The sequence below is a fragment of the Lasioglossum baleicum genome, chromosome 7 (genome assembly GCF_051020765.1).
Source record: "Lasioglossum baleicum chromosome 7, iyLasBale1, whole genome shotgun sequence".
Taxonomy (NCBI): Eukaryota; Metazoa; Arthropoda; class Insecta; order Hymenoptera; family Halictidae; genus Lasioglossum; species Lasioglossum baleicum.
The window spans coordinates 3,862,454-3,889,950 of NC_134935.1; the positions used below are offsets into that span (position 1 = coordinate 3,862,454).

A 27,497-nucleotide genomic window follows, 5' to 3' on the forward strand; every position below is an offset into this window, starting at 1 on the left:
TTATTTCTCACATTTGTTATTTTTCCTAGACTGCGGATCTTTATGCGAAATAAAAATTGTCTGCATCGATTGCAAGAGACATAATCTAAAATTTGCATTGCCGTACAATTTTCTTTACAGTTCAATTTCAACTAATTGAATACACTTATATTTTAAAGATGATAAATAAAAATGATTTTATCATCTCCGCGCGAATGGCAGTACTCGATAAGTACTGTCCATCTGATTTTTCTAGACGCCCGAGGCCAATAGAAGAATATTCAACTTTTAAAGCGACCGAGTTTCGCCAATTTCTCTTATATACCGGCCCGGTAGTAATGTACGGGATATTAGCTCCGAATGTGTATACTCATTTTTTGTTGCTCCATATCGCGATTAGGATATTAGTTTCACCCTCGCTTATAGAAAAACATGTGAATTTTGCAAAAGCGGCATTGGAATTGTTTGTTTCACCTGTAAAACGATATTCGGCATGCGGTACATCAGTGCGACAGTGCTGCCACAAAGGCACATTCGGCCGATTCGTGCCGACCTGATGCCGACCTCATGCCCATGTCCAAACTCTGGTCCTACGGTCGACACTAGCTCGGCATATGCGCGCACAGGAGGTCGACCAAATTTAGATTTTTGGTTGGCTGGGTATATTTGTAAGTCGAAATCTGCTATATATGTAACGCGGAACGCGGGAAGAACAGTGTGAAATTTGCTTCGCGTAAGCAGAGAGTATTTATTTACTTTCTGCCTGTTGTGTTTACGTTCAATGAATATATATATTTTTTGTCTACAATCAATTTATGATTTGATCGAACAGGAAAACTACGTTTTTTTCCAATAAGAAGTGAAATAGCACGCACACATATGTAAAAATAAATATTTATAATATACTCTGCTCGTAACATATTTAACCTCTAATAGTCTTAAAATGGACTATTCAAAACACGAAATGGATTCTTTGATGGATCGAAATTTGTACGAATTTATTGGTGCAACGCAAACGGCCACGAACCAGGAGGTATGTAACTTTCATGTAACGATAATTTGTATGCGTATGGTTTTCTATCCTTAAAAATGACACTTAGAAAATTGTGTAAATACACATATAGTACATGACACTGTATAATTTATTTCTATGTTGTTTCAGATCAAGAAAGCATATCGCAAGAAAGCCTTGTCTTGTCATCCCGATAAAAATCCAAATAATCCAAAAGCGAACGAGTTGTTCCATGATTTATCACGAGCGCTAGAAATTCTTATAGATCCTTCTGCCCGGGTAAGTATGTAAAGCGATTACTATTATTTATAATTTATTTATAAATTTGTATTCAACATTTCATTCTGTCGATATAAGGCAGCTTACGACAAAGTTATCAATGCCAAGCTACAAGCAAAATTAAGGACTAAAGAGTTAGATACAAAACGAAGGAAATTCAAAGAAGATTTAGAAGCACGAGAAGATGCTTATAAACGATCTGTAAATTCAAACTGTTCTACAAATAACGACAAAGATAAATTACGGGTAAGCATTGTACTTCGTAAAATATAATTTTCTTTTATTTCATAAATCGTTTAATACAAGTTTTACTCGTATTCTATGTTTTAGGCTGAAATAGAACGTCTTCAGAAAGAAGGATCTAAGCAGGTAGAAGAAGAAATTGCGCTTATGAAACAAAAAATTGAACAAGAATCGAAAAATTTATGGAAAACAGTTGACGCTGACGATGGTTCTTATAAAATTAAAATTAAATGGAAAACTAATAAAAACACTCCAGATAATGATACATACGATTACGATACATTGCATAGAATCTTTTCAAAGGTATGTGACAATATTTTTCATATTTCCAAATGTTTGTACAGAGCCAAATATAAAAATTTATCGCGACTTTGTGAAAAACAATTGAACAATAATTTGAGAATTAGGAAAATCTAGACTAGATTCTTATCTAGTATAAACGGTGATAAAAGTAATGAGAATTTGAATGTATCATATGATATAAAACTCCTACCCCCAAAACCTGTCCGTAGCAACGAAAAATCATACAGTAAATTATAATTATATGGAGCCGCATGAACACTCTGTAGAGACATTGGATTTTGCAAAATTTTCAAGAATAAGAAAACATCTCCGCTTTTCCATCTGCTAGCATGAAGACATTCAATAAAAAAAAAGTGGAGAAGTTGTTCTTCAAGTTGTTTTTATTACGATATCTTTTTAGATTACAATTATTGGTTTCAGTACGGCGATATAGTAAATCTTATTCTTTCACCATCGCGAGAGGGCAGAGCATTAGTTGAATATCGGAGTAGGAATGATGCTGTACGTTTATGAATTATATTAAATATTGAATATTGATATTCATAAGAAACAGAATGCGAATGCTAAAATGATTTTATTTATCAGGAAATGGCTGTCAACATAGAAGTTGGTTTAACGCGAAATCCATTGAAACTTCAAAGGTTGTGGGATACGGCGAAACAATCGAATTTCAAAGAAGAAAAACCAGTTCACAGAGCAAATTCTGACAAATGTACATCTAATACGATCGATAATTTAACTGAAACAGAAACCAAGGTCAGCTTAAAACAATGTTTCTAACTGTTGCTTTCATGGGTAGACTATCGATATCAAATACAAGCGTTACGTTCCAGATAAATGCAAGTGAAATGTCGGATGCAGAATTTGAACGCATCGTGTTAAATAACCTTAGAAGAGCAGAAGAAAAAAAAAGGCACGTGGACGTGCCGGTTTCGAAGGAAGACACTTGATCGATGAATTTGCAGGCAATGGTTATACTGATTTTCTAATTTTATTTATTGTATATTTACGAGTATGTATTCAAGTATACAAATCATGTGGTTTTATAAATATAAATCGAAAATTATTCAGATCCGTTCTTTACGTTCGCAATAATGGAATAGGTCGAAGCGAATGATTCGCACGTTTATATGTACTTACGGTAAAGCAACGCGCAAATCATAATGTCTCTTTGCATATCATTTCAGAGAAAAATCAATTACCAAGAACAATCGAGAGAATCGACGATTTAGTTTTACATTATAATAAAATTCAATTATAATTTTTTTCTGTTATATCAAAGGGATAAAACGCGATCGATTTAAGTTAAGCGTCCTTCTGTTCTTTTGTTTTTTTTGTTTTTTTAATTTCTGCCTCCTCGATAGGTGCTGTTTTAACAAATGGAATTTCATCTTGATATTTGGTCGGCATGAACTGTGCGAGAACTTTCGGAACTTTAATGCCAGTATCGGTTTGATGCACTTCTAAAATGGCGCATATAACGCGTGTAACTGCGCATAGTGTTGCATTTAGCATGTGTACATAATCAGTATTAGCATTCATCTTCTTCGTTTGACCGTACCTAAAATACAATGAAACATCAATTTTATATAATTATATATATACAAGAAACAATAGATAATAGACATGTAGGTATGTAGCTGCATACATGATTACTATCGTTATTGTTGTTACTATTATTACCGTAAATATACGTTTACCTGACGAGTAATCGTCTAGCTTGATAATCTAAGCAATTGCTGCACGATACGAGTTCACGAAAAGCATGAGATCCGGGAAACCATGCTTCTAGATCTAATTTTTTGGAAGCGGCATTATTTAGTGCGCCCGAAACTATATTTACTATACGATATGGAATTTCCAAATCCTGGTAAAATTGTTCTGCATTGGAAATCATTTCTTCCATCATTTGCCAAGATTTATTTTCGTGAGGAGATGTCAGACAAAACTGTTCGACCTGACGAATATCCATGAACAACCGGAAACTTGAAACTCGTTAAAATTTGTCTTAAATTTAATTAATTACTGTAATTACAAAAACAATACCTTCTCAAATTGATGAACTCTAAAAATGCCTCTTGTATCGCGTCCGTGAGAACCAACTTCTTGTCTGAAACACGTAGATAGTCCTGCATACTTAATTGGCAAGACATTTTCAGGAATCCATTCGTTTCTATGGAACGCGGCTATAGGTTGTTCCGATGTAGCGATCAAATACTTTTCTTCTATATCTTTGTCGTTGGTACGTTCGCTACCTTTACCAATTACCTAGTCGAAACAAGCGGCATTGAAATATTGAATTCAACACGTCTCCACAACGTAAGTGCAATTAGTATCTTATTCGTGCCTTGTACAATTCTTCGTCGAATTGAGACAACTGTGCTACTTCTTGCATAACATCTTTGCGCATGAAAAAGGGTGTATACAGAGGTTTATAATCTTCTGCAAACAATCTTCTAAGGGCTAATTGTATTAACGCGTGTTGTAAGAAAACTGCTGGTCCCATTAAAAAGTAACCACGACCGCCGGAAACATTAGTGCCACGTTCTCCGTCTAATCCATCGATCATATATATTAAGTCTACGTGCGAATACCTTTTGCTCTGGGTACAGTCTCCGTAAGTTTTCTCAACCTGTGAACGAGAGAACTTGTGTATTATAGAACACACTGTATAGAAGTTACATAGAGTTTGTTTTAATCGATTACCTTATTCTCTTCTTCATCGTTGCTGATCGGTACAGATTCGTGCAAAACATTACCTATTTCTTTCAGAGCTCGATTTCTATCCAAACCAGTTGAGATCAAATCTTTATCGTTTTTTGCAATAGCATCATCTATGCAGCTGCGAATAGTTTTGATCTGAGCGACCGTCAACGATTTCAAGTTATCGGACGTTAAAGTATCCAAATTTCCAAGAATATCTTCAGAGACGATACCGTCGGTGCCCACTGCTTCTTTCTTTTTCATTCTCTCTCCAATCTCTTTGCTGCATACATTTTTCAATTTATTGAAATTGTCGGCTTTGTGTCGCAGCTGACGCCACACTTTATCTTTTTCAATTACCAAGTCTACTAAATTTACATCTTTAAAACGATTCTTTTGATTCTCTCGTATTTGATCGGGATCAAAACCTTTGTCTTTTCGAAAAAGATCTAGATCCAGTACCATGGTTAACGATGCCAATGCCAGAAATTGCTTCTATGCTTTCAACTAATTCACACGTGGATCACACGAGTGCGAGTGCGAGTAATAGCAAGTAACAGACAGTAACAGACTAAAGAAAAAGAACACGTCAGAACACGTTCAAAAGTTCCAACAGTTCCAAGCAGTTCCAAGTGATGAAATATTGGCTGATATTGCTGATATGATTGGATATGATATTGGCCAGTGTCGCCAGATCACGCCAGATGAAGTAGAAAGTGGCTTCATTTCCTCTCCTCCTTTTCCCTTCCACTATCTCATTCCAGCACCATGCGCACACTCCAGTTCACTCCAGTTCTATAGAACTTGATAGAACTATAGTGTCTCCAGGTCGCCAGCAATCGAGGGGAATCAAGTACCCCCTCTCTGATGACCAGTCCAGTCCAGTGCATGGATATAGGAATAGGAATTCCTATTAGTATATATACTTGCTATACTCTGGTCATCAGAGAGGAGGTACCTTGTATTCCCCTCAATTCCCCTCGAGTGCTGGTTTGGTCACTTTCTGGCGACACTGTCCAGTTCCAGTTGGTTCCAGTCATAGACATATAGAGATAGACTGCGCCGTCTTATGGGTGCTTATGGGCGAGTTGAAGCCCACAATGGCGACGCGCGGTACAAAGAGTGAGAGAGAGAGCATTAGCCGGGGTAACGTGCATTATACAGGTGTGCCGACTTCCCTCAAAAAACTGAGGCAGATGAGTCGTAATTCTCTGGCCGCCGCCAGACGGCGCATGGTTCCCCAGGTACCATACGTGTGCGAATGAGATTGTGTGCACAGCCTACTCTATTTAGTACTAGCCGTGCTGAAGGTAAAAATGGCAACAACGCGGGAGTCCGATTGATATATATATACCAATATACCTAACCCAACCCACTGAATCAGACTCTCAATCTCCCCTACCGGCCTCTCAATTTCCCGCGTAGTTTTCAAATGTTCTCATCAGTGTGTAGTACACATCGTGCAATAATGGAGCTAAGTATTCTTTATTAACTTTTTAGCACATTTACTTAATACAATCTATTGTTCTTTCAATGCATTTCAATAACATTTTAATAGTATAGCATCTAAATTTGTACAAAATCATATACATACAGAGTTCTCCGAAAATTTGTTTTACATAGTTCTTTTCAAACGTTTTATACCTTATTTATTAGTTAATAATGCCACGGCGTTGTTGTGTCCCCAATTGTAAGGGAAATTATGATACTACTCTTAAAGAAAATAATTATATTTAACTTCCCGATTTTATAGGGAAGTTATTGTAATGACCCCGAAAATCGAAAATCGATTTTTTAGCAGATCTTCACGTTTCATGGTCATTGCAGTCATTCTAGACTATTTTAAGCAAAATGTTCGTATGTGTGTGTGTGTGTGTGTGTGTGTGTGTGCGTATGTCTGTTTCTATGGTATCAAATTTTTCGTTAACGTTTTCTGAAAAAGTAACAACGCGATCAGAATGATGAATGATGCAATCGATGTGCCCCGTCGTAACTTAGAGCTGATTAGATTTTGGTCCATATTGGTCAAGTAGTTTTTTAGTTTTTTTAGTTTTTTTCGAAAGAAGTTCATTCAACAATGCAATTTATACGAGAGAACGGAAAGTTTCCACCGAAGAAACAAACGTAATTACACAAAAAAAATTTTTTTCGATTTTTTTAAAATTAAAAAAAATTTTTTTAATTTAAAAAAAAATTTTTTTTTTGTACCTTACGCTAATGTTTCCGCTTACAATAATCGAAAATTATCCCAATGCAAGAGTGAGTTAATCATCTCTACTCCCGAGAATACATTTTCAAAGAATATCGATGAAAGTACAAAAAAAATTTATATTACAATCTTTAAAAAAACAATCAGTTCAAAACGAATTATTAACTGAGATTAAATTGAAAATTAATATAAACAATATGATAATTATTAATAACATTAATGTTGAAAACGGATTGGTTAATGGAGCACACATGCGGAATATTAAAATTTATTACTTTTCAAGAAAATACTAAAATTCCGTCTATATTGTGGTTAGATTTTCAATTGGCCAGAGTAGGAGTGAAAGTAAGAACTCGTTATCGTGATTATATGAAAAATGCAAATATTCATCAAAATTTGCCACCAATAATAAAAATATCGAATCAAGTAAATATGTCGAGTGAGGAAAAATATCAAATCACACGTAGTCAATTTCCAGTGGTTCCTGCTGAAGCGATTACGATTCATAAAAGTCAGGGACAAACATACGAGAAAAGTATGTTTGAATTTTAAAACATCAGAAAAACGAACTTTACACATGTTGTATGTAGCACTGAGCAGAGTTTCAAAATTGAGCGGTTTATATATTTTGGGACAATTTAAATTAACAGTATCGAAGAAAACCAAGGTCAATACTGCTAACCCGGATAATGAGGAGTCGTATCGTTTGCGAAAAACTATAATAATTAAGACAATTTATTTTGCAACATCAGTACGCTATAACAAGGAACCAAGCGAGCAACGAGTCTACGATGTTCGTTTAAGGCGACGCCATATAGCAAACATCTTGATAAGTAGAAAACTATTGAATTTCCCTGAAAACGTATAATGTTCTTAAAACGTACTAAAAATAATGATAATAATATACTGCAACTAACGAATCGGGAAGTTCTTTGTGTGGCTCGTGGAGAGTCACACACCAAATCAAAAAAACATTAATAGCTATAGGTACTACTAGCCATGCGTACCACTAACCCTTTCGCAAGAGCAGTCCTATCCGCGAGCTCGCGAAGCGAGCGAGCAAAAACAACCCTACTCGCGAGCGAGCGAAGCGAGCGAGCAACAATAACCCTCTAGTTCTATATTTAAATTCCCCAAAGATGAGCAATTGCGGAAAAAATGGATGGCTGCTATTCCCCATAAAAATTGGACACGGACAAAATATTCTGCAGTTTGTAGTCTGCATTTTGCAGAAACTGATATCCAAAGGTATCAGAATATTCCATCTCCTAACGGTGTACTGGAGAATGTTTTGTTCAGATGTCCAAGACTTATGGAAAATGCAATACCTTCCATTTTTTCCAATTCGCCATCAAAACGTGTGCTACCACAAAGAAAAGATCCTATAGAGCGCAGGGAAAGAATAATTGAAAACCATGAAAATTTAGTTAGAGAGTTTATTGATTCTGATCTAATTAGTGGTTTCTTAAATTTGATAAACAATTATAAAGAAATGCTTGTAATTTCGAACCATTGGAGTATCAAAATAATTATACGTATCATATGATGAAGCAATTCATGCCGAAAAAAAGATTAGATTAAAACGTATGTTTTCAAAATCGGCAAGTTCGTTTTCTTTTGCTGATATAAAAAATAAATTCCAAATTTGCAACGACGACGACGATGGTAACGATCTTCGTGATGCTCCTGTTGATGTCAGCGGTTTTTCAGAAATTTTTGACACTGATTATTTATCCACTTGTATTGTTGATGATTCCATTAAGATTTATATATCCGGTTATGGGTCCCATTCTGTTGCAAAAAAATTAAATTGTGATATATGAAAATTATTAATTGTGGAGAACAACTGTAAATAATGTATATTTTGATCATTTACAAAGGGGTGGTCTTTCAACTCCTACAGAAGATGTAATAAATGTTTTTACTCACATGTGTGCAATAATGGAGGCCATAATAAATGTTCCTAATTTGGAATCAGATTTTCTAATATCTGAAAATCATAAACATATTTTATGTAAATTAACATATATTAGTATACAATCAGATATATACCATTTAGCATTTTTAGATAGATGCATTTGTGGTAAAGATTATCACAGTATTTTGTTTAGATTATTATCAATTTTTTCAAATATTTTACTAAATGATTACGTTAAAACTATAAATAATAGTCAATTAGAAATGAATGCACATACCATTTCTAAACATCGTAAAATAAAAACTTTCACACACAATAGAACATAAATTTTCAATTATTTTTTTTTTAATTCAACTTTTTTTAAAGCATTAATTTTGATATATTTAACTTATTCTTTCTAATATGTGTTAGTTAATGCATCAACAGAGTTTTTTATTTGTCTTAGTTTATTTATTTTCTTTTTATATTTTTTTATTATTAATAAGAATTTTTATTAATGTTAGTGTATACACACAGTAATACCCCTAGGGTGGTGAGGAAATTTACAACAATTATAAAATTATCCTTTATAAGACGATATTATAATAAATATAATATATTACCTGCACAACTTTTCTCTTCAGTAACGGTTTAGCCAACCTTTTTGACGTATACACCAGTATACACGCAGTCACTTAACCTCTTCGACTTCGTCACAATAATTTCGTCTATTTCAGGCTTCTATTGACTTATATATTCCTTCATTCATTTTCAAATGTTGCATTTTAGTTCAAAGATGATTTCCCATTGCTTCATGCTTCTATTTTCTTAAAACCACTGGAAATATTTCACATATTATGTATCACAACACCAAACTATTCCGAGAGTCCACAAAATGTATACCGCATTTATAAATACTAATATGCTTTAATATCACTTCTACTTACCATAGTTAGAATATTTACACATTGTTTAAACATAATCAACAACGAACTATGTATTTTAACATAATTTTCTATGAAAAAAGCGTTAATTATAATCCCAAGCACAAGACTCCCAGTATTGGAAATCGGACTCCCGATCTGTAAACAAAGCGGTGTTGCCACGTTGTTCAGCACGGCTAGTACTAGAGTAGGCTGTGACCATATGTACTATACCCAATAAAGCGCATGCGCACAGATACAACTGGTTAAAAAAAATCCAGAAACTCATCTGAAAACGCTGGAATACGCCACGGTATACATACTACATACATCGATAACGTTCATCGTCGTGGATTAATGGAGAAATAAAAGTTGTTCGATGTATAACGTGTTGTAAATTGATCGCAATGAATGAAAAATCAGGTACAGTGTAAAAAGAAAGTATCGTGGTGGATTGAAATAGTCAGGTTAGTGATGGTATTATGGTGTGTATGAGTTTTGATAATTGGTAACATAACCTAATAGACTTGTCAATAGAATGCTTTCGAAATCGCGCGAAATACTATTGAGAGGAAAGTGAATTTGTTGGTCGTTTAGTTGTTACGGTAGCCTGTATACGAACAAATTGGATGGATGTTGGAATTGTTTAAACTTGGAAAAATCCACATGTCCACTTGTATGACATTTCCTTTATTTTCCTCCATATTTGTTATTTCTTTTACGGTTCTTGATCGTGAAAGACTACATAGATGAAATATAAAACTGTGCTTCGATGAGTCTTCTGAAATTCGTGTTCGCGTTAGAAAGCGTGATCTAGGACATGAAATTATTATAGAATTCGGTTATGAGGATTTCTACATATATTTATACTTGGATATGTTTCAGATACGGTATAGTAGTATACGTTCCGACAAAGATTGAGGCACAGTACTAGTATCTGTATATAGGGGCATAAATTATATACGTAAAAGCCCTACAACTAAAAGGCATACAACTCGACGCTAGACCGGTGAGTTCCAACACAAAATATTGCTTGGTAGTACGGCGGACACTCAAAGCCAACTAACCATGTCTGTACAAAGTGTTGCTCTGGCATCTCTCACGGCCACCTATACCGACTCGGAGGGCGAAGACGGGGTGGAAGACGACCTTCAGGAGAATTCGAACACTCCCCAGGGGGCCGCCCCGAATAATGCCCAAGTCGGTCAGCCCCAGGCTTTCACCAGTCCCAAATCTGGCAGATCAGCCTCAAATAGTCCTGTCGTTGCTCCCGGCGTTGGTGGCAAGTCTAGTAACGATTTGTCAAACGCGCCCACCTTAGTGACAGATGTGACGTCTAAGGTGCAAAGACTGGTTTCATACTTTGATGACACGATAGTCTCCGATGACGAGGGAGCGCTGCAAATACAAATCGATGGACAGCCTTCCGAGAATGGAAGGCCCTCCTCGATTACGGACCGCTCTCCCTCTTGTCAAGGAGAATTAGTTTCAGATAGCGAGGTTGACCCGTACGGAGTGACTATACCGCCGGAACCGCCAGGACAGTGTCCTGTGGAATTACAGGAGAAGATAACCAAACTTTTCAGGAAAATGGAGAGCGGTGGTTTGGATATGAATAAAGTTATACAACAAAGGAAGGACTTCAGGAATCCATCCATTTACGAAAAACTTATTCAATTTTGTAGCATCAACGAATTGGGCACCAATTATCCTTTGGATAGATTTGATCCGTTTAGATGGGGTAAAGATTCGTATTACGAGGAGCTTGCTAAGGTTCAGAAAGCTGAGATGGACAAACTCGAAAAAGCTAGAAAAGAGAAAACTAAAATCGAGATAGTTTCTGGTACAGCGAAGCGGCCGAACAGTTCTAGCACGACCGAAGACGATGCTAAGAAAAGGAAAAGTAAATGGGATCAAGTGGCAACCGGAGCCACTGCCTCGGTAAAGCCTACCGTTTTGCTATCTCAACCGACGCTTACCACTTTAACGTCGTCTGCGACTGGTACCAAAGCAACGGTAATATCGGCTTTCGGATCTTTACCAAAGAAAAGACTGTAACATATTTTGTAAATCATTTGTAAATATCAATCCTTTTCAAAGCGAATTATTATATTTCATCCTTCATTCGAAGTTTTGCTGTAAGCACGGGAACAATAGTGAACTTTATGTAAGTGTATATGCGCGCGACACGTTTCGTGTATACATAAAACAACATAATACATATTATTAGTTGTTCATCACTTCATTTTCTACGTTTACATTGCGAGGTACATACATACAATATGATAACGTCGATAATATAGTTATCTCCGGCTCAGCGTACTACTCGTAGATATACCACGTTGCCAATTAAATATGTATAGATATTTGATTCGTTCGCGTTCGCGTTCACGTTCACGGTCACGGTCACGTTCACGGAAGAAAGGAATTGCAAACTAGATTGAAAGTTGAAACGTAACATCGAACAAGTATTATTTTCATCGTACTTTATTTCCTTGGACAATTTCCACAATTTTCAAATTGTCACTCTATACATAATACTTGTTAAATGTGGAGAAAGCAATTTAAATTTAATAAGAATGTTTTCTTTATGTGAATATAATGCGTGCTACTGACAAAATATATTTTACATTAAACAACATACTTCAAACTAATTAAGATGTATATAAGAATATATGTAGACGTTGCAAAAAAAGTCACAATTTTTCTATTTAATTCGATCTAATGCAGAGACGTTTTTTCTATTATGTATCATTTTACAAGAAACACTGTTAATGTTTATTGGCTTGAGGATTAAAATTTGTTTAACGTCATCCGAGTCTAAATAAACAATACCTAGTTTTACCTTTACATAAACAATTTGTTAATGTCATACGTCTGATTAATATGTACAGTGATCCCTTATGTACACACACACACACACACATATATATATCGTGCATTCATACATGCGTGTCTGTACAAATAACTCTTGCAATCAGTATAAAAAAGTACAAAAAAAATGTTAAAAAACAACTGCGCACGCACATCTAAAAAAAACTTCAATATTTTAAATCTTAAAAACCAACACTACAACATCGTCTGAAACTTGGATTGGAATACGTTCGGTGCAAAATGTAACAATTCATGATAACATCATCAATATGGTTCTGTGACGATTTGCCTTCTCAGTGATAATATCAGTGATTACACGGCAGTAACAATCAGTAACAATATAAGGTGGTGTCGACTGCAGTGTTCCGATATGGTGCATCTTTTCTCGAGCATGCGCGGCGATTTCAGCCTCAATAAAGTAAGATTCTCGATAAAATGGGGTACCTTGAGCACCCCGCAGAATTTTAAAAAATTGGTATGATTTGATTCTGCAAAATGAATGTATAACAAGTGTATTTGTGTATATTTTGTAACTCGTAGGACACGTCCTGGAGTCTTTCTGTCCGGAAGAGATTGTTTCGGTACATTCTCGCCAATATAACTGCCTCAGGGCTCTGGTACCTCATTATCCTAATATAGATACGTTACTGTTTTCGCCGCGCATGCGCGAGAAAAGATGCACCAAATCGGAATCGGAAATCGGAACACTGCTATATAGCGACTAGTAAACACGAACCACGCGAACTGGAACCAACTGGAACGCGTTACCTTTGTCAGAGAATCTGTCTAAATAAATTAAGTATATACATATGTATTTAGTTCTTACTTGTCATTGGTACGCGCGATAAAATGCAATTTCTTCGAGGAAAGAAATTATTTCTCCATTGATGTTTGATCGTGTCCAGTATATATCAGTAATTGTAAAATTTAACATAATAGATATTTATTTAGTATAGCTATTGTGACATAACCTATATTACAAAATATGATTTCTTTGTATTTACTTGTGTGGGTGTAGACTTAAAATATAGGCACATAGACTTTGCAAATACGAATAAATCGTATTGGAACCAATAAAAGCAAAAACAAGTACGATCGTTCGGCGTTATTCGAGAACCACAATAAAAAGGAACATTAACAAATTTTTGTTCAACTTTTATTACATATTCATAAATGACAGCGGAGAGCACTTATAGTAATGAACAAGTAATCCTTGTGACAGGTGGTTATGATCATACGATCAAAATATGGCAACCTCATACAGGAGTTTGTCAACGCACAGCAGAACATACAGATTCGGTATCATTAAAATACTACGATATAGTTGATTTTAGACTTCACCGTTTACTCTTCTTTCCAAGTGAAACTTACTATTTTGTTTACAGCAAGTTAATGCTTTAGATATCACACCAGAGAAATATGGTGTTGCAGCTGCAGGATATCAGCATATAAGAATGTACGATTTAGTTTCCAATAATCCAAATCCAGTTATTAATTATGAAGGTGTATCGAAGAACATTACAGGCTTGGGGTTCCAGGTATCGAGTTGTTATAATTCTCTGAATTAATCAATCGGATGATTTGTTGAATCTTTGCAATTAGATCTAATGCGATGCTATACTAACATCGAAATGATTAGTGTGCTTTGTTATCCTTAGGAAGAGGGTAAATGGATGTATACCGGAGGCGAAGATTGTTCCGCGCGCATATGGGATCTTAGGTAAATATCTAAAATTTAAAATTATGTTAGTTTATTTTGTATCGCAAGGAAATAATGCAATATATAATAGTAATGGCAACAACGGGAGTAACAGTAAGCATAATCGTAATCATAATCGTAATAATAATAAGAGTAACGTTATAACAGATCGAGTAGCCTTCAATGCCAAAGGATATTTCAAGTATCGGCACCTGTAAATTGTGTGTGTTTACACCCTAATCAGGCAGAACTTATTGTCGGCGATCAAAGCGGCGTCATACATTTGTGGGATCTACGTTCCGATCATAACGAACAGCTAGTATAAATCAAAATGAACCATTATTGTACAAATCAATTAAGTTAATCGATTAAAATCGATAGAAACTATTACGATTCTGTATCCAAAGATTCCAGAAGCCGAAGCATCCGTGCAACATGTTACGATCGATCAGGATGGTACATACATGGCAGCGGTGAATAACAAAGGCCATTGTTATATATGGACGTTGACCGGCGGTGTCGGCGAAGAGCCAACCCGCCTTAATCCTCGTCATAAACTTTTGGCGCACAAACGTTATGCACTTCGATGCAAGTTCAGTCCTGATTCCACGTAAGTAAAATATCAAATATTTCTAATAGAACATGTGTATCGCGAACGACGATTTGATACAATTTGTAAAATCTTCTATAGGCTTTTAGTGACCACATCCGCTGATCAAACTGCTCGAGTTTGGAAAACAACAGATTTTTCGGAAGCACAAGTGCTTCAGCACGAACGTTGGGTCTGGAATGCCGCGTTCAGCGCGGATTCGCAGTATATATTTACCGGTAACGATGAACATTTCTGTAAAATTGTATTTCCACTTTACCAAACTTGTCGTGTACAATTATTTCGAGTAAGTAAAACACTTTGTTCAACTTGTGTTTAGCTTCATCCGATGGCGTTGCCAGGTTGTGGAACGTAGCAACAGGAACTGTGGAGCGAGAATACGTAGGCCACACCAAAGCACTTACCGCACTTGCATTTCGTGACGAAGTACTTTCCGTTTCTTAAGCAAATGCTGCTTTATTCGAGTTGAGCTAACACGAATAAAATATCATATTTTCGCGAGTACATCGGTCGTCACTAAGTAAAAGTAGATATCAACCTCAATCGAATAAAATGCGGTTTTTTCTACTTTTCTATTCTGTTTATTTCAATTTTACTGTGTACGGTTTACGAGCGTGTACATATACATTTCATCAAGTTTAAATTCCAGTCTTAAAATATTTTCATACATTTTAAGTGTGTAGACACACGAATCATAGAATAACTTGTACGATTTTCCAGTATGTGTGAATAAATAAAAGTACATAATCGTTATTATTTGATGAAAAGAACGGTAACGGTAATTGTATTCATCGGTCAGGACGAACATCTCCGCATTTTAAGTAGAGAAACGATGTAGTATATACTTTTGAATCGCTGGTTAATTGTTGATTCTGAAATCGTTCTTTTGATGAAGAACGTTCTTCTGAGAACACTTTCTGAAACTTTGTTGTTGCAACGAGTTCAATGTTTACGAAAGGTAACTCAAAGCAGAGGCAGCTTTTCCACTTCTCCCATTTCTGTGAAAGTTTCATCGTCCATCGTGTAACTTAACATAAACTTTAAGGATACCGATTCCTACAAAAGAATTTCATTATCGAGTCGATGTCAACACCAAAATGCTCGTAAAATCGGAATATTTAAAATCGACAATTTCATTGCTTTACCTTACTGGGATTTGCGATCAACATAATTTGAGTAATTGCCGAAGGGGGAAGAAATGGATTATGACCTGGTAATTCGGTTCCAGAAGGTGGTTGAAGTCTACATTTACATTTCTGTACATTTAAATACGGAGTCAGCTGTGACATACATATATAAAAGAAAACGATGATGATAGCAAAGAGAAAAGATTTCCTATTTACCTTTGGTACCACTGCTTGAAACAAATAATTACTAAGCGGCTTCAAATTTTTGCTCATCGTTGTAATTACCACGATAAATACATCTTGTCTAGGATTGTCACGAGCAAAATTAAGCACAACGGTTATACCGTTTTTTTCTTCAAGTACGGTTATAGGTGGATTAATACCTATTGAAAGAGCGACGAAATGATATAACATGCGTTCGATTCAGATCACGAGCAAAATTTTCGTTAAAAAACATAAACATGTAAACACATGTAAGTACCTGGTTTGATTTCGTCAAGACTAACGTTTATGTCCGACAATGGTTTGATCTCTAGTTCTTTACAAAGAGTGTCTTCTGTCGTTGGAGCAACTGAAGTATTGTCTCGCGTTTCCGTTTCATTTACAGAAGCTATATGATTTGTGCAAGCAGAAACTGATTTATCTTTCGTTGCATTCAAAGTGTCCAATGTATTAGCAAAATAAGAACCGTTAGCGGAAAGGGATGGTGAATTAGAATGTTTCGACGCAAGTTCCGTGTGTACCGAGTTGTTTACAGTTTCCTTACTGTAAAAGTATAAAAAGCAAGTTAGAATACAAAAGACTCGACAGGATAGTACATACTATCTGCAGTATAATGTGTGTGTGTGTTTGTGGGGATAGATAAGTAAGTAGGTACGTCTAGTACACTTGGGTAGGTGTGCGTATTTCGTGTAGAGTATAGACAATTTATTATCTTCGTTATCTACGTAAGTACTTTACCGACCTTGTCGAATTGGATCGAATATTTGATATCGAACTCGATAAGCTTTGCTTCAGCAGAGTCTCCCCTAATTCGTTCAGTTCCTCCAACGCTCTCGATTTACTGTCCAATTTCTCTTCGGGTGTATCGACCGTGTCACCTGAAGATAAAATCAAATTATTCGCCGTACGTTCCTTCTTATCTGTGTTGATAATTGAATTTGTTCGTGGATGACTCGGCATTATTCGCGAACGAAATAAATATACATATGTCGAACGTATAAGCTTTACAGACCTTTTTTAGTTGTTAGTTGCACGCTGATCGGTTGCATGATCATCGAGTTAGGTATCAATAAGTTTGCTGTAGAAACAGAAGGAATTTCTGGATTTTCAGATCTGCCTAACGAGTTGAATATATCCCCTAGAACTTCCATATCGGACCGTTGATTAGTCGTAGCAGCATCGTACGCTTTGTGCGTTTCGCTACTTTCGATAGAATTGTTTTCTAATGGCGAAGATAAATCTAACAAATACGAGCTAACGTCCGAGTCCGTTTTAGGGCTTAAGGATTCACCACGATCTATAACCGCGGAATATTTTTCAAAAACTTGGCCCAATTCGTCGCTCGCAGCAAGGACATCGCCTAATGCAGATTATATCATTATTATTACGAATCGTACATTGATCGAATTATCGTACATTGTAATCGACAAATTGATAATAACGTTGAGCAAAATGCAATTTTATAAAAGATGAACAAAAAGATAATACTTTTGAGTTTGCGCGTCGCGTCTTGTTCGAATTAAATTCGATTAAGATCGAATACTTACCAAGCATTTCTTCATTATCTTGAGTTTCATTCGCTAATCTGAGAACGATCGGTTTCAATCTCTCGCAAGCCTGTTTCAATTCCTTCATCAATTCAAGATCTTCTTTGCTTGTTTCTTTCCAATTATAAGAATCCAACATTTCCGATAGTAGCTTTGCGTTATTATGTACAGATTCTAATTCCATTATCCTACGCGAATTCAACTGTACCCTCCTTTCATCCTATAAGACGTTGGTCGATGTAGCCAACGTGGATTGTAATATTTCCAATATTCTTTACTCACCTCCCTCACCATAGTTTTGATTAATCTGTTCGCGCACAGTAAATCGTCGGGATCTTTACTTTGAAGTAATTTTTGCAACAAGTTGGATTTTTCCTCATCGTAGAATATTGTATGCTTAGTTTTTGACGCTTTTGACGCATCTTCTGAAGCATTAATCGTGCACAACGAATCATCCTAAGTGTACAAACGTTGTTTACTGGTGTGTTTTACCAGAAATAACGTTAAACGAGTAGATGGGTAATATAAATATATGTAGGAATACTATAGAAAACTAACCTCTATAACACCTTGCTTTTTCAACATTTCGTAAGCCTCTTTAATCTTCAGTTCGCGCGGATATTCTTTTGTCCATGTGTATAATAATTGTAATACTTTGTGCCGCACCATGACCGGTGTTTTTCCACCTAAATATTTTGGTGAAACTAAACGTATCATTTCATTTAAGAAACGAAATTTACCAATTTCTGCATGAAACGACGATCCGCATCTTCGCATGCACATGTCCAACAGCTGTGGGATTATAAAGATATTCAAGTTTAACGTGTCATCGTTCAAATTGCGGCTACGATGTACAATTTGATTTACTAAATACAACAGTTTTACATCTATTTATATTCAGCCAACTATCTATCGTACAATGGAGAATAACAAATGAAACAAAATCAAATAAAATGATTTCCCTACTGTTTCCTCTGGTTTCTTTTTGAACATTTATTTTGAATAGAAGCTTATCGATGAACTTACGGCAAGAGCTTGAAGTGCTTCCGATTCATTGGACGATTGAATGTGTAGTGCCAATAATTTGGAGCCGATTTGAATACCTTCTGGTTCTTTAGTTACCATTACGCAGAAAGCTTCGCTGGCTGCCACATCAGGTTTTTGATTTTGTGGGTTTGTTACTCTTTCTACGAAACGATTATTGTTTACAAAATCTCGATTGTAGTAAGAACAGGGATACTAAATAAATTCCAACTTACGTATCAAAGCCTCCAAGCTAGTTGTCACAACATCCATTTTACAAATATTACGCGTTCCTTTCTGTTCACACGTTTAAGTCGCATCCATTTATTTGACAGCTAACATGGGAATACCGACAAAGATACCATTTTCATCGCGTTGTACATAAATTGATAACTATATTTACTTACGAATATTCTGAGAACCGAATCGAACGGAACTCAAAATACGTTCAACATTTACAACATTCAATCTATGCTTATTTATTGCGATAAATATATTGCGTTTCAAATGAGTTCTTTTCGGCTCAAACAGCTGTTCGTTACTTTAGCTGTGTTGCGTTGTACACTAATTGTAATTGTAAGTACTAAAGTAGTCCAGTCAACTCCAGTCCAAGTCCGAGTCCGTTCTGGTCCGTGTCCGTGGCAGTGATGCCAGAATCGGGGACGCGAGGACGCTTCCCCTCCAGCACAGGTTCCCCCTCTCTGACGGACCGTCCTCGCCGTAGCTTCTGCTGCGCACGCGCTACACACGAACGTACTTCTACTCTGCCCGTGTGAGTGCATGCTCGATTGCACGCGCGCTACACAAACAAGCGTACCTCTACCATGTCCGTGTGACTACCTGCTCGACCGAACGCGTCGGCGACGCGTTCCTTCGATTTTCACCAATTTTCACGTTGCCGAAGTTTCGGAAGCACGAGTCGGAAAGTCGGGATCTGGAGACGGCGCGCATTTGAATCCCGGGACGGCGCGGCGCGGCGCGGTGCACATTTTGCTATAACTTTTGATCTAAAAAAGATATCGAAGCGAAATTTGGACTAAATTTTTTTTTTAAAAACCGGGTTTAATGGTTCATCCTAAAATATGTTTTGTATTTCTTAAAAAATTTTTCTCGTTGATTTTTAAAGTTAAGGTAGTCCAGAAGGCCCCCAACACAAATTGATTTTTAGTCGAACCATGCTCAATAAACAATTACGAAAAAATTTATAAATATTCCACTTAATAGCACACATGATTGAGATTTTTTTCAGATTTTTCAGATTATGCAGACATGTTTAAAAAAATTGAAAATCTCGAAACATTCGAAGAAAATGCATATTTCGTATTGAACTTTTCGAGATACCAGTTTTATAAAAATTCATTAGTCCGATATTATTGAAACAATTGTCCTTAATTTTTCTCAGAATTTTTTATAAATTGTATCGTTGTTAAAAAATCAAAATCAATTTTTTCGATACTTCTTTGTTGATGTATTATGTAATACTGAATATTTTTATAATCAGAAAAATAATGTACAGACTTGATAATGCAATATAAAATATTTTATTTACGTTATATTTCAATATACATATGTGCATCACTCCTAACAATTTTGGTAATCACATAATTATTGTAACGACATTTTACATATATCAGGTCGTTAAGTATGAAACTAGACAAATAAAACACAAATTTCAAACACATTTGTCAAGTTTCATACATCTCCGGTTACGAAAATCGATTTTAAATGGTCCCTGCCTTTCTACAACATAAAAAAACACATAGTCAAAGGTATAATTACAAAGTACTTACAGAATGAAATATTAATGTAACGATACACTTCGCTTTTCTTTGAAGTCATTCTTGAATCTGCTATTTCATTACCGCTGACACCCAAGCGTTGCTATATTCAAAGAAAAAGTAGACATAATTAAAATCGTAATTCTAATTGCAATCTTGTAGGACTCAATATAAATAGTAACGTATACTTATCCTTTTTTATCGATGAATATGGTCACTCACTAAAATAAATTCCTAATAAGATAAAAAAATGTTAAAAACCCATTAAAAAGTATTAAAAACGCGACAAAGAAACTGTAGGCTGTTTACTATAATAATAATAATAATAATAATAGTATTTTATTTCCCATTTCGGGGTACAAACGCGGACCTCCGCTCCGCTTACAAACTTCACCTTCCTTATCTCTTCATTCTTAACTTAAATTTACACTTAAACACGAGAGAGAGAGAGAGAGAGAGAGCACACCGTTCACTCATTCCTCACACATTCTTCTTCACTCATTCACACACTCTGGACCCCCGGTTCCGCTGCTCATCCTTTCTCTCATCTCTTCCACTCTCTTCATCCATACTGTTGGCTGTTTACTATATGAACTAAACTATCGAACGATTAACGAAGAAAACACGACCTCATTAGTTCGAAAACGAGTGCAAAGTTAATTGATTATAACTTTGCGAGGGCGATGAATTTTCATATAAATGCTTTCCCGACATAAGGGATAAATGTCTGTCATCGACAGACATGGTGCGACTAGACTCCTGTCTAGCTTTCAAGGATGTGCGCACCACACACATGGAATTTAATAGGCCAGCGCCTATTTTATTCCTTCTTCGAGATTTTATGTCGGGAAGCAAAGAGAAAATTCGCTCGGCCTCGGCATTCGAGTGCGGAAGACATCTGACCGTGTTTATTAGAGAAGTTAAAAGGGGGAAACGAAGAACATGATTCGGGTCTGTTTGGTTACAGATGTCTATCCACATATCGTCAAAAGACAGATTCGACCATTGGTCCCTCTGCGACCGGGAAGTGCCGTAGTACAAGAAGTCCCACTTTTTTTGTAGATCTACGGCACTCCAATTCCCTAATTTATTAGCGACAGCTACGAGATTTTGAAAAGTTAAATCTCTGTCGCTGTTAAATAGGGAATCGGGCGATTTGAAGACCGTCAATTGTCTGAGGAAAATATCGTCATGAGGAAGACGATTTCTCAATTCATTGCATAAGGTCACATAAAACCTTAAGCAATTTTTCTTTAAGGTGAACACCTCAACTTCCGCCATTCCATCCCTAACTGCCTCTTCCAAATAATCGTGGCATCTGGAACCAAGCTCCACTTGATCTAGTGGAACTTGATTTGATTCCAACGAGAAATCTATCGCCCTCACCTCGCTAAGCCAATCCAAAAGCGCTGGTTTTAAAATCAATATTAGCAGATTCAAGAGAATGACTTCAAAGAAAAGATAAGTATAAACTATACTATAAAGTTATACATTAATATTTTATTCTATACTTTGCAATCATGACTTTAACTAATTTCTTTTTTTGTTATGTTGTAGAAAGGCAGGGACCATTTAAAATCGATTTTCGTAACCGGAGATGTATGAAACTTGACAAATGTGTTTGAAATTTGTGTTTTATTTGTCTAGTTTCATACTTAACGACCTGATATATGTAAAATGTCGTTACAATAATTATGTGATTACCAAAATTGTTAGGAGTGATGCACATATGTATATTGAAATATAACGTAAATAAAATATTTTATATTGCATTATCAAGTCTGTACATTATTTTTCTGATTATAAAAATATTCAGTATTACATAATACATCAACAAAGAAGTATCGAAAAAATTGATTTTGATTTTTTAACAACGATACAATTTATAAAAAATTCTGAGAAAAATTAAGGACAATTGTTTCAATAATATCGGACTAATGAATTTTTATAAAACTGGTATCTCGAAAAGTTCAATACGAAATATGCATTTTCTTCGAATGTTTCGAGATTTTCAATTTTTTTAAACATGTCTGCATAATCTGAAAAATCTGAAAAAAATCTCAATCATGTGTGCTATTAAGTGGAATATTTATAAATTTTTTCGTAATTGTTTATTGAGCATGGTTCGACTAAAAATCAATTTGTGTTGGGGGCCTTCTGGACTACCTTAACTTTAAAAATCAACGAGAAAAATTTTTTAAGAAATACAAAACATATTTTAGGATGAACCATTAAACCCGGTTTTTAAAAAAAAAATTTAGTCCAAATTTCGCTTCGATATCTTTTTTAGATCAAAAGTTATAGCAAAATGTGCACCGCGCCGCGCCGCGCCGTCCCGGGATTCAAATGCGCGCCGTCTCCAGATCCCGACTTTCCGACTCGTGCTTCCGAAACTTCGGCAACATGAAAATTGGTGAAAATCGAAGGAACGCGTCGCCGACGCGTTCGGTCGAGCAGGTAGTCACACGGACATGGTAGAGGTACGCTTGTTTGTGTAGCGCGCGTGCAATCGAGCATGCACTCACACGGGCAGAGTAGAAGTACGTTCGTGTGTAGCGCGTGCGCAGCAGAAGCTACGGCGAGGACGGTCCGTCAGAGAGGGGGAACCTGTGCTGGAGGGGAAGCGTCCTCGCGTCCCCGATTCTGGCATCACTGGTCCGTGGTCCGAGTCCGTGGTCCGAGTCCAGATTCCAGATACCTGATCGGTGGTTGAAGCTAGTTCTGATCCATGCCACAGATTTAATAACAGTAAAGTGGGTTCTGTTTCCTGCTAAAGATGGTGTAGGAGCTGTTCCAGGCTAAACATTGGCTAAACATGATGTGGCGACAAATATAGATCACCCTCGGAACTTATTATCACGGTCTGTCGCGGTAGGGTTGGGTAGGGTGCTCTGGACCACGGTGCATTATACAGGTGTGCCGACTTAGCATCTCTGTAATGCTGAAATTTGGAGGCAGATAAGTCGTAATTCTCTGGCCGCCGCCAGACGGCGCATGGTTCCAGGTATCGTACGTGTGCGAATGAGTGTGATTGTGTGTATTGTCTCATTCGCACATGTAAATACAGTATCTGGGACCATGCGCTGTCTGGCGGCGGCCAGACAATTACGACTCATCTGCCTCAGTTTTTTGAGGGAAGTCGGCACACTGTATAATGCACCGTGCTCTGGACTTTCGAGGGTTGCCATATATATGTGAGTCTCGCCAGGCCCCTTACCCTTCCACCCCTCGCCCAGCTGTGCAGCGAAGCGCGCCTTCGTTTCCCCCACTCTTCCGCCTGTGGGAGCAGGTAGGGAAATTATGTAACGGGTGTTCTTTTGTTCCACGCGACGCCACTATCACTGACACTACACTGACCAACACTGACCTGGCGACAATGGTGGAGTTTGGTGCCATGTTTTGACCAAATGCAGGAACGTATTTACGTCCTAAGTTTATGGGGAAAATAGCGAGGAACTATTACTGGCAGGAAAGTACCGGAAGAGTTCAGAAGTATATATATTATATGTATATATATATATATACACAGGGTGTCCCAAAATTCGTGAAAATCCCGAAAGGGGGTGGTTCCTGAGACCATTCTAAGAGACATTTTCCTTTGCACCAAAGTCAACTGCGGCTTTGTTTAGGAGTTATTAACGAAAACACGGACCAATCAGAGCGCGCCCTGGCCCGGCGCGCCAAGCGAGTGTCGCGGTACGCCGTGACATCGCATCGTGACGGCGCTGCGGCCCAGGGCGCGCTCTGATTGGTCCGTGTTTTTCGTTAATAACTCCTAAACAAAGCCGCAGTTGACTTTGGTGCAAAGGAAAATGTCTCTTAGAATGGTCTCAGGAACCACCCTCTTTCGGGATTTTCACGAATTTTGGAACACCCTGTATATACATTGTAACTAGAAAATAACTAGAATCTTACTAGATTTTGGGTCGAAAATATGGGTTTGCTGGTTTTCAGTTAGTGTCCTTATTTGAGCAAATTTTGGGCTGGGTGAGGGCTCATTCGAAAGAGGAAGGTTCACCGCAGGGGGCTCTGGTCATGAGGTTGACGAGAATATGTTTATATCTAATAATATTAGTGTCCAAAGTAGAGTAAAAATCTAGGAAAAAAAACCAGCAGATTTCAATGCATTTTTCTGTCTCCAAAAGTCTTTTTGGCTGATGGGATGACCAGAGCCCCCTGCGGTGAACCTTCCTCTTTCGAATGAGCCCTCACCCAGCCCAAAATTTGCTCAAATGAGGACACTAACTGAAAACCAGGAAACCCATGTTTTCGACCCAAAATCTAGTAAGATCCTAGTAAATAGCAAATATCTAGCAAATAACTAGAATCTTACTAGAAAAATGGCTCGAAACATGGGTTTGCTGGTTTTCAGTTAGTGTCCTCATTTGAGCAAATTTTGGGCTGGGTGAGGGCTCATTCGAAAGAGGAAGGTTCACCGCAGGGGGCTCTGGTCATCCCATCAGCCAAAAAGACTTTTGGAGACAGAAAAATGCATTGAAATCTGCTGGTTTTTTTTCCTAGATGTTTACTCTACTTTGGACACTAATATTATTAGATATAAACATATTCTCGTTAACCTCATGACCAGAGCCCCCTGCGGTGAACCTTCCTCTTTCGAATGAGCCCTCACCCAGCCCAAAATTTGCTCAAATGAGGACACTAACTGAAAACCAGCAAACCCATGTTTCGAGCCATTTTTCTAGTAATATTCTAGTAATTTTCTAGTTACAAATCGAGGGTAGACTAGCCCCTTAAATTGTAATACAACCTTAGACCATATATAACAATAGACCCGGCATAGGTATAGTATGTGTATAGGAAAACCGAGAGTGCAGCTCGGAAAAGATAAAGGACGGTGTGACGTCACAAGATAAGTTTTAAGCAGTCTTAAGATAATTTCAAAATGGCTGAAACGGCAGACCGACTGAGACCGACGCTAACCGACGCCGACACTACGCCATTGTACACTTGCTCCGTGTAAATATATTTTGTGTAGTAATTCCAAATGGTGCGAACGTGCTGTATTAAAAATTGCAGCGAAAGCTACAGATCTGGTACCAACGTATCACTTCATCAGTAAGTATTTTATTACTGTTAATTTTTGATATTATGTAGCCAAATACAATATCGCATAACCTATAACTGGTACAATGAATATTTGATGTTTATTATATACAAGGTTTTTTTGTAATGGTTGTCAAATAATTAATGGTTATTTATTGTCCCTTGCTTTACATTAATTGCAGATTTCCTAAAAATCCAGATTTAAGGAAGCAATGGATTGAACGAACAAACGTTGAATGTACTGCTAATGAACTAGTCTGTTCCAAGCATTTCACTGATGACTGTTTTAAGCAATCTGCGTGGAGTTCGCGGCGGATATTGAAAAGTGATGCTATACCAACTTTATTAATCACCAATGATGACCAAAATGACACGAGTCCAGTAAAGAAGCGGAAAGTATATCCTGGAGATTTCACAAATTCTGACATAGAAGACGATAAAGAAAACTATGTGAATATTGTTAATGCGACAATTAAAAAAAAAAATAGAGTTATAAAAACATTACAGGATAAAACTAAAAGGCTTGAAAAAAGAGTTACTGACCTACAAACATTGGTGGATGAGCTACAAAATAATGCTATGATTACAGAAGAAGCCTCTATACATCTTTCAGTACGTATAATCTTCAACAACTTAAGTCTGAAACATTTTATTACTTAATTGGTTTGCTTTGCTTTTACATATTATTTGAAAGTGTTGTATATAAATGTTTTTTCTTCTATTTTCTTCTATTGCAACCAACTCTATGTTTTATTTCTGGTTTTGTTTTTTCGCTTTAGGAAACTTTGCCTCCTTGCACCAAAACACTTTTTAAACAGTTGTTAGCGTCGCAACATACAGTATACCCTGATATTCTAAAAACATTTGCACTCACGTTGAATTTTTATTCGCCAAAAGCTTACAATTATGTCAGACAGATATTTCAAAACGTATTACCCCATCCCAGAACTCTGCAGAGGTGGTACTCTACAATTGAATGTAAACCTGGCTTTCATAGTGAGTCCATGAATACTTTAAAAATTAAGGTTAAAGAGAGTCAAGCTAAAGGCAAAGCATGTGTTTGTGCGTTAATGCTTGACGAAATGTCAATCCATAAAAAGATTGAGTGGGATGGCGAAAACTTTGTTGGGTCAGTTTTAAGAATATATTTCAAGTATATGTACTTTTATACGCTACAAAATCATAATAATTATTTGTCGTCAATAAGGTTTCCAATAATACAAACAGGTATTCTACATTGCAGGTATGTGGACATAGGCACGGATGAGCAAAGTGATAATCCAGTAGAAGCAAAGGAAGCTCTTGTATTTTTACTCAATTGCGTGAATGATAGGTGGAAACTGCCGGTAGGCTATTTTTTAATCGATGGCCTATCAGGAATCCAGAAAAGCAATCTAGTCAACATGTGTCTGCAATTGCTCCATGATAGTGGAGTTACAATATGCAGTGTAACATTTGACGGCACCAACGCAAATTTAGCTATGGCAATGTGCCTTGGAGCACATCTGTCATCAGATTGTGTAAACCCCAGTTTTCCTCATCCAGTAACAGGAGAAAACGTTCAATTGTTTCTGGATCCACCCCACATGTTAAAGCTTATTCGAAATACTTTGGGGACTCATAAAGTTTTTTATGACGACAATAACAACCCTATTAAGTGGGAGCATTTTGTTCACTTAGTAAAAGTTCAAGAGGAAGAAGGTTTGCACCTCGCAACAAAATTAACGTCGCGTCATATTAATTGGTTCCAGGAGAAAATGAAAGTAAGACTGGCGGCACAGACATTTTCTCTGAGCGTTGCAAAAGCACTACAGTACTTAAGAGAAACGAATTACAACAAAAATTTCACAGACACGGAACCAACAGAGCGATTTATCATTTTCATGAACGATGCATTTGACATATTAAATAGTCGAAATTTATTAGCGAAAGGTTTTAAAGCTGGTATACAGCAATACAATAAAGATTCTATTTTCAAAAGAATTGACGAAGTGATCAAATATAT

General features: G+C 36.7%; 5 protein-coding genes and 1 long non-coding RNA gene across 12 annotated transcripts; 3 read left to right on the plus strand and 3 right to left on the minus strand.

The window, feature by feature from the left end:
* The first annotated feature begins 447 nt into the window (after nucleotides 1-447).
* Nucleotides 448-2,886, plus strand: LOC143210689 (dnaJ homolog subfamily C member 17). Of its 2 annotated transcripts, XM_076427796.1 has the most exons (8): nucleotides 448-647; nucleotides 812-1,012; nucleotides 1,142-1,270; nucleotides 1,349-1,516; nucleotides 1,601-1,816; nucleotides 2,237-2,317; nucleotides 2,402-2,572; nucleotides 2,650-2,886. In XM_076427796.1, the coding sequence occupies exons 2-8, from the start codon at nucleotides 923-925 to the stop codon at nucleotides 2,764-2,766; spliced, it is 972 nt and encodes a 323-aa protein (XP_076283911.1). In that variant the 5' UTR covers nucleotides 448-647; nucleotides 812-922; the 3' UTR covers nucleotides 2,767-2,886. The 2 variants fall into 2 exon arrangements, with proteins under 2 accessions (XP_076283911.1, XP_076283910.1); XM_076427795.1 differs by having other exon boundaries at nucleotides 448-1,012.
* Serrs (Seryl-tRNA synthetase) lies at nucleotides 2,789-5,435 on the minus strand. 2 transcript variants are annotated; one of them, XM_076427778.1, is made up of 5 exons: nucleotides 4,523-5,433; nucleotides 4,164-4,448; nucleotides 3,863-4,084; nucleotides 3,517-3,773; nucleotides 2,789-3,377 (listed from the first exon to the last, which is right to left on the minus strand). In XM_076427778.1, the coding sequence occupies exons 1-5, from the start codon at nucleotides 4,982-4,984 to the stop codon at nucleotides 3,122-3,124; spliced, it is 1,482 nt and encodes a 493-aa protein (XP_076283893.1). In that variant the 5' UTR covers nucleotides 4,985-5,433; the 3' UTR covers nucleotides 2,789-3,121. The 2 variants fall into 2 exon arrangements, with proteins under 2 accessions (XP_076283893.1, XP_076283894.1); XM_076427779.1 differs by having other exon boundaries at nucleotides 3,140-3,377; nucleotides 3,500-3,773; nucleotides 4,523-5,435.
* A 3,095-nt stretch (nucleotides 5,436-8,530) lies between these two features.
* Nucleotides 8,531-9,768, minus strand: LOC143210702 (uncharacterized). The gene is made up of 3 exons (XR_013009317.1): nucleotides 9,573-9,768; nucleotides 9,249-9,462; nucleotides 8,531-8,718 (listed from the first exon to the last, which is right to left on the minus strand). It is a non-coding gene; the product is annotated as an uncharacterized LOC143210702 (long non-coding RNA).
* LOC143210688 (SAP30-binding protein) lies at nucleotides 9,749-12,418 on the plus strand. Of its 3 annotated transcripts, none has more exons than XM_076427793.1 (2): nucleotides 9,749-10,033; nucleotides 10,434-12,418. In XM_076427793.1, exon 2 carries the CDS (start codon nucleotides 10,617-10,619, stop codon nucleotides 11,604-11,606), a length of 990 nt encoding a protein of 329 aa, XP_076283908.1. In that variant the 5' UTR covers nucleotides 9,749-10,033; nucleotides 10,434-10,616; the 3' UTR covers nucleotides 11,607-12,418. The 3 variants fall into 3 exon arrangements, with proteins under 3 accessions (XP_076283908.1, XP_076283907.1, XP_076283909.1); XM_076427792.1 differs by having other exon boundaries at nucleotides 9,749-10,015; XM_076427794.1 differs by having other exon boundaries at nucleotides 9,749-9,971.
* A 139-nt stretch (nucleotides 12,419-12,557) lies between these two features.
* On the plus strand, nucleotides 12,558-17,074 carry Lst8 (MTOR associated protein, LST8). Its single transcript, XM_076427797.1, has 7 exons — nucleotides 12,558-13,721; nucleotides 13,808-13,960; nucleotides 14,081-14,142; nucleotides 14,290-14,440; nucleotides 14,529-14,731; nucleotides 14,813-14,949; nucleotides 15,051-17,074. Exons 1-7 carry the CDS (start codon nucleotides 13,596-13,598, stop codon nucleotides 15,173-15,175), a joined length of 957 nt encoding a protein of 318 aa, XP_076283912.1. The 5' UTR covers nucleotides 12,558-13,595; the 3' UTR covers nucleotides 15,176-17,074.
* Nucleotides 15,412-19,284, minus strand: Gga (ADP-ribosylation factor-binding protein Gga). Of its 3 annotated transcripts, none has more exons than XM_076427776.1 (11): nucleotides 19,058-19,284; nucleotides 18,887-18,985; nucleotides 18,654-18,814; nucleotides 18,186-18,419; nucleotides 17,910-18,083; nucleotides 17,628-17,847; nucleotides 17,093-17,440; nucleotides 16,823-16,958; nucleotides 16,340-16,623; nucleotides 15,877-16,241; nucleotides 15,412-15,787 (listed from the first exon to the last, which is right to left on the minus strand). In XM_076427776.1, the coding sequence occupies exons 2-11, from the start codon at nucleotides 18,921-18,923 to the stop codon at nucleotides 15,695-15,697; spliced, it is 2,052 nt and encodes a 683-aa protein (XP_076283891.1). In that variant the 5' UTR covers nucleotides 18,924-18,985; nucleotides 19,058-19,284; the 3' UTR covers nucleotides 15,412-15,694. The 3 variants fall into 3 exon arrangements, with proteins under 3 accessions (XP_076283891.1, XP_076283892.1, XP_076283890.1); XM_076427777.1 differs by having other exon boundaries at nucleotides 15,877-15,987; nucleotides 16,075-16,241; nucleotides 18,887-19,284; XM_076427775.1 differs by having other exon boundaries at nucleotides 18,887-19,284.
* Nucleotides 19,285-27,497: the final 8,213 nt, after the last annotated feature.

Excerpts from the sequence above, each read along its gene's own strand:
- LOC143210689 (XM_076427795.1), top strand. The coding sequence starts at position 923 with ATGGACTATTCAAAACACGAAATGGATTCTTTGATGGATCGAAATTTG. Across the intron at positions 1,013-1,141 it reads AAACGGCCACGAACCAGGAG|ATCAAGAAAGCATATCGCAA; the intron begins GTATGTAACTTT and ends ATGTTGTTTCAG. Across the intron at positions 2,573-2,649 it reads TAACTGAAACAGAAACCAAG|ATAAATGCAAGTGAAATGTC; the intron begins GTCAGCTTAAAA and ends GTTACGTTCCAG.
- Serrs (XM_076427778.1), bottom strand. The coding sequence starts at position 4,984 with ATGGTACTGGATCTAGATCTTTTTCGAAAAGACAAAGGTTTTGATCCC. Across the intron at positions 3,774-3,862 it reads GAGTTCATCAATTTGAGAAG|GTCGAACAGTTTTGTCTGAC; the intron begins GTATTGTTTTTG and ends GATATTCGTCAG. Across the intron at positions 3,378-3,516 it reads GCTAGACGATTACTCGTCAG|GTACGGTCAAACGAAGAAGA; the intron begins GTAAACGTATAT and ends ATTGTATTTTAG.
- LOC143210688 (XM_076427793.1), top strand. The coding sequence starts at position 10,617 with ATGTCTGTACAAAGTGTTGCTCTGGCATCTCTCACGGCCACCTATACC.
- Lst8 (XM_076427797.1), top strand. The coding sequence starts at position 13,596 with ATGACAGCGGAGAGCACTTATAGTAATGAACAAGTAATCCTTGTGACA. Across the intron at positions 13,961-14,080 it reads TTACAGGCTTGGGGTTCCAG|GAAGAGGGTAAATGGATGTA; the intron begins GTATCGAGTTGT and ends TGTTATCCTTAG. Across the intron at positions 14,950-15,050 it reads TTCGCAGTATATATTTACCG|CTTCATCCGATGGCGTTGCC; the intron begins GTAACGATGAAC and ends ACTTGTGTTTAG.
- Gga (XM_076427776.1), bottom strand. The coding sequence starts at position 18,923 with ATGGATGTTGTGACAACTAGCTTGGAGGCTTTGATAC. Across the intron at positions 17,441-17,627 it reads AGATAATGAAGAAATGCTTG|GCGATGTCCTTGCTGCGAGC; the intron begins GTAAGTATTCGA and ends AATCTGCATTAG. Across the intron at positions 16,242-16,339 it reads TCTTGACGAAATCAAACCAG|GTATTAATCCACCTATAACC; the intron begins GTACTTACATGT and ends CTCTTTCAATAG.